General features: G+C 40.9%; 1 protein-coding gene across 1 annotated transcript in view; it reads left to right on the top strand.

Moving 5' to 3' along the window:
- LOC101851197 (virulence metalloprotease) overlaps nt 1-5,568 on the top strand; it is a gene marked incomplete in the record, with an annotated part of 16,994 nt that overhangs the window by 5,028 nt on the left and 6,398 nt on the right. The window contains 6 exon segments of the mRNA XM_013083655.2: nt 415-616; nt 1,195-1,310; nt 1,853-1,939; nt 2,859-2,960; nt 3,481-3,588; nt 4,319-4,480. Of these exon segments, the coding sequence (XP_012939109.1) occupies nt 415-616; nt 1,195-1,310; nt 1,853-1,939; nt 2,859-2,960; nt 3,481-3,588; nt 4,319-4,480 (777 nt within the window).

Below are 5,568 nucleotides of genomic sequence, written 5' to 3'. Positions count from 1 at the left end.
ATATATAATTATATCATATACTCCCACATACATAACTTTTTCTTTCTTTTCGTTGCTTTCATGTGCAGCTGGGTGTCTTTTCAGACATTCTGGTCACTGTTCGAAACATTCATAGTAAGAACGTCATGGTGTGTTAATCTGATTTCTGTCCATGTCTGATTAACCTTTATCATCACTCGTTGATGCTAAAGGGAATACACCACAGGTTTAAAAAATCTCATTTCTCTTCCTCTGAGTTAATGTGTCTCTGTCAGATCCAAACGTATAGATTTAGATATTGCGTTAAAGAAAACGATAAATGTGCGTTTTACAAGCTTGGCTGTAATGTATTTCTACTTTCCCCTATCATTATTGACGAGCGTTGCCTGTGACTTGGAAACAATAGTTATTTCGACACACTCGTTCACTTTTCAGGTTAAAACTTCAAAACTGAGGTCCAAAACAGCCGAGTACACCAGAGACACGGTCAAGGCGACGGACCCAGTGGCGAAACAACTCTTTGGAAAAATCAAGACGAAAGATCTTAAAGAGTGCTCCTTCTCTAAACAGATCTACATAAACATCGAGACCGGAGAACCCAGTCTTGCATACTATGGAAAATGTCTAATTGATATTGGTGTGTTTCGCCACGTTGGTGTTGTAATCTTTTGACGTATTGATTTATTGATTCATTTGTTGTTTTGTTGTGGGGGGAGGGGGTGAAATTGAACCTGGAATCTGCCCAAAAGATAGCAGAAACTGGGCTCACAGCTTTGAACCCTACGCAATGGAACAATGGTTGGAGAAATGCCAGTGGCACATAATACTTAACTAGCTTTGTTGTCATTGAGCATGTTAGACTTCAAAGATGTTATTAACAAAGGTTTAATTTAACATTTACAGAGGGTCTTTTTTTTTTCGTAACGCCAAATTTTGTGTGTACCCTGAAAAGGATAACTATTCCACTGAAAACGTATTACCATGAACCAAAGTTGGTCTGTCTGTCTGCCTGTCTGTCTGTCTGTCTGTCTCTCTCTCTTTCTTTCTCTCTCTCTCTTTCTTTCTCTCTCTCTCTCTCTCCCTCTCTCCCTCTCACTCTTTCTCTCTTACTCTCTCTCCCTCTCTCTTCCTCCTCCTCTTCTCTCTCCATCGTAGTGTGTTATTACATTTCTCTGTTATATAACACGTAGCCCCCGTGGTATCACTCTTCCCCAGCACTCAGTGACAAAGCCTATGTTCGCACACCACGAGTGATTATTGACGCCAATACCTTGAGTGTGCTTGACGGTAGCATCGAGCTGAGACGCCACAGCGGTATTGCCAAGCGAGACGTAAGACTGCTGTAGATTTGTCTTTCTAAAAGGTTCTTACTGTAGATCGGTTTTCTAATCCTCTTCCGCTTCTCTGACCTTATTCCCTTCATCGTCGTCGTTGTGTCACTTCTCCCCACCTCCCCCCTCCTCCTCCTTCTCCTCCTTCTCCTCCTTCTCGTCTTTCTCCTCCTCCTCCTTCTCCTCCTCCTCCTTCTACTCCTTCTACTCCTCCTCCTTCTACTCCTCCTCCTTCTACTCCTCCTCCTTCTACTCCTCCTCCTTCACTACCACCATTACTCGTACCACCACCACCGGTACCCTCCCCCTCTTTGTCTTTCACTTTGTATTAAAAATCCTCTTTTTATACCCTCCCCCACCCCCACTACCACCAGAGAACACAACCTTAACATTTTCCCTGCAGCTGACGACGAAAGACACTGTTACCATGTTGATTGGAAACTGAAAATTATCAAAACTGCGTCTTTCTTTGCCAGACAGGTTTGAAAAAGTTTGACAGAATAACAACGAATGTTTTTTTTTTTTTGTCGTTTCTCTTGCAGGCTGACGGCTCAAAAAAAGAGTGCCCAGCAGCTGCAGGTGGCAATGGAAAGATCCATGGTCCTTCTTATGGTCCCGGACCTAACGAGGTGAGATTCATAGACATGGTAATAAGATGAGCAAATAATTTAAAAAGTAAATACTCACCGGGATTCACCCTCATAGGTAGGGTCTCTCATGGTCTTGAGGCCACGGTGTTCACCTCTCATTTAATAGGTGCCAGGTTCGAAACCTGACAGCGACGGAAAATGTTCTGCTCTAAAACCTCCTTTCACCCCCTTTCATGCTCTCCAACTAACCATGCTCTGTCATGTCGTCTGCTTTCGTCTCCATTTTCTGCCCCCCCCCCCCCTTTTTACCCCTCCTCTTGGCTCCTGACTCTTTCTGCAGCCTATCTACTTCTCATTGGCTCCTCCTTACTGCTGTCTCTCAGCCATACCCCTGATCTTAGGATAGGTAAGATCTAAAACCTAGCCTTCTCGGATAAGGGCGAAAAACTTGGAGGTCACGAGTGCAAGTTACGCACGTTAAAGATCCCTTGTTGATCCAAAATTGTTAAGAGTAGGCTTCGGCTGCCACCCGGGCAAAATTCAAAACTGAAAATGGTTAATGTGTCCTGGCGCTCATATGACCTTATGCAGTTGCTTAACTTTTTTACCCGCATGAATTGCACCAGAACAAAATGCTCACAAATGCACACTCATGCACGGACACTCGGGCAAATAAACATACAGACTTACTTTTCGGGCACACTACATACGCACACATTTATCGTATCATTTGACGAGATTGTTTCGAGTTAACATCTTCAAGTCACAGTTTTGTTTGAGAAAAACAATTTACGTTAAACTATACCTTCATATTAACTCCCTCAAACTTTTAAAAAATTGAGAGATATACTTACACAAAGTTCTCTACTTGTTTTTTAGAACACGAGCTAGAAATCATTCTTTACATACAGAATAAAAGAATAACATTGTAATCGGTTATCTAAAATACCATTTACAGGCCTGCCTGAACGTTAAGGTCGACGGTGACGTATGCTCCCTCCAAAGTGACAGAATCATTGTCAAGACTGTCAAGAACCAGTATAACAGGGAACTCGCTGAGGTAAGTTAGAAATCTATTATCACTTCGTTGTTGTTGGGTTTTTTTGTGTGAACAGGGACAAATTATGGTTTCAGATGCCAGCGTTTATACCTTAACATACATTTTTTGAATTAAAAAAAAGAACGAAGATGGTCGGACTGCTGGTAAACCCTGTTGCCCCCTCTTTCTCCCCGCAACATTGTTCAGTTGTTTTTTTTTAAATTTAGTTTTACTATATTATGTTATAAGAGATAGTAACTGTATAACTGTGTCTAATATGTTCCCTATGATTTTTTTTGCAAGTTAAAACTGCAGTAACAGAACCTGACGTCTGTGGTGCTCAATGATTGGGCTCTTGGCTGTTTCACACAAAAGATATCAGTTTAGTGTCCTATTGGGGAAGTTATAGTATCCAATATCGGAGTCTGTCTGCTGGCACGAAAAATCAAACTGAGCTTGAAATGATGGGAGCGTTAGACATCCACCGTCTTTAATAACGATGTCGTTATACTGATAGCCTGCTTCACGTTGAACATTTCAGGTGGTGACATTCAATTGTGCTGACGGACTCGGCGACGCCATCAACGGCGCCTCCTCCCCATCAGCTGATGCCTTTTTTTACGGTCAAAGGTTCTACGACTTGATGTTTGTAAGCCGCACTGCTTTTTTTTTTTTATTTCCGTAAGCGGACGAAATGTGTTGTGGTTTGGATTTGAATCCTTTCCAGAAAAAATGTGCAAGTAACTGTGAAATAGTCTTGTATACTTTTCGAAAACACGTTAAAATATAGATACGCTCATATATTAAGCAAATCATTACATTTTACATCACTCTCTCAACTGACGTATTATTGTATTGTTTTGGAGTGAATTATGCACATAAATGCTATTATTAATGTTCTCTATCATGTTCCCCAACTGGTGATTTGCTGTATTGCAGAGCTCAGGACAATTAGCTGATAGATTTGATTATTTGTTCAGTACCTTAACTACTACTACTACTACTACTACTACTACTACTACTACTACTACTACTACTACTACTACTACTACTACTACTACTACTACTACTACTACTACTACTACTACTACTACTACTACTACTACTACTGTTGTTGCTGCTGCTGCTGTTGTTGTTGTTGCTGCTGCTGCTGCTGCTGCTGCTGCTGCTGCTGCTGCTGCTGCTGCTACACACACACACTCACACACACATGGGTGCACCAACACATTCACACAGAACACACAAAAGAAATGAAAAAAAAGAGTCAAATTTCTTTCAAGTACACGAATACTTTTGATAATGAGAGCTGAAATGGGCTGGCAAAAAGTAGCCTTTTTTGGGAAGGTTGTCGAATGATGTGTCCAAAATATCACACACAGGACTGGGCTGGAGTTGAAAACATCGCCAACGAGCCCCATGTGCTGAATGTCCACTATGGAATTAACTACAACAACGCTTTCTGGGATGGCTTCACCAGCTCATTTGGAGATGGAACAGAAACTCTTTACCCTTTCACCGTTAGAGAGGTTATTGGACACGAGGTAATGTTTGCTTGGAGCGCTGCACTACTATTACAGCTTGTTCACTTTCACCCGACCGCGTCAAAAAATTCTAGCTCCTTGAGGAATGAACCTATGCCAACGAAACTTTTCATGGCACTTCTGCAGGCCAGCGACTGAACAAAAATAAAAAATAAAAATCTTGACCGAGTAATAAAAAAGTGTTGCTTTTTTGGGGCTTATATTAAAAACCGCTCTTTGGATGCCTACACAGGATCACTAATAGTATACATGACTTAGATCTACAGTAGCCTTGCCCACGAATTGCTCATTTTGAGATAGCGACACTGCGACACCACCCCGCCCCCAAATTTCAGTGTCAAGAGGTCTCCATGTGCTCCACATGAGTCTCGAAAATACTCACCCCGTTTCTTGAATCGTACTTCTTAGGCGAGCGTTAAAGAGTGGTGCTGGGGAAAATATTATGTCAACTTTTAATTTTTAAATGTTTTAAGTGAATGCTGTAAATTCGTTATGTTTTTTTTTAACCCCCTTTAGGCTCACATCAAAGAAAACGTGTCTGAACCTTAGTTTGCGGTGACTTTTATGAATGGGCTTCTGTCGGAGGCTTAACTTTTTTTCCCGCATGAAAAGACCCAGAAGTTTGTAAAGACACTTTTTAAAAATCTCTTTTTAAACGCGGTCAGACGAAAGTGAACGAGTTACTACCCGCTGTATTCCGCAAAGTCTTAATTTTCAGTTTTCATGGAGTATGTCTCATTGTTTTTTTGTCTCGACAAATTTATTGTAGTCTGCTTTACATCACAGTCTTCAGACTCACACAATATATCGCTGTTTTAAGCTCATTTAAGTATAAGTTTCTTTCAGGAATAGTCCCATAGGAAATTTATTTGCCTGCCACTTGACAATCAATACATTTTAGTTTCTCGAAAGAATTAGAAGAACGTATTATTACAGTCACAAAGAAAAAATAAAACGTAACTTATCGACAAAATAACATGTCACAGCAAAGAATATAGTCCAGGAACAAAACAGGTGCAAGAAAATGCTGTAATTGTACAATGCTTTCGTTAGTTCAAAAATGCTTGACTATGCGTTGTTATCCCCCC

Source organism: Aplysia californica, unplaced genomic scaffold, assembly GCF_000002075.1.
Source record: "Aplysia californica isolate F4 #8 unplaced genomic scaffold, AplCal3.0 scaffold00247, whole genome shotgun sequence".
NCBI classification, from domain to species: domain Eukaryota; kingdom Metazoa; phylum Mollusca; class Gastropoda; order Aplysiida; family Aplysiidae; genus Aplysia; species Aplysia californica.
The sequence above is the reverse complement of the archived record's forward strand: the minus strand, read 5'-3'. Positions and strand labels throughout refer to the sequence as shown.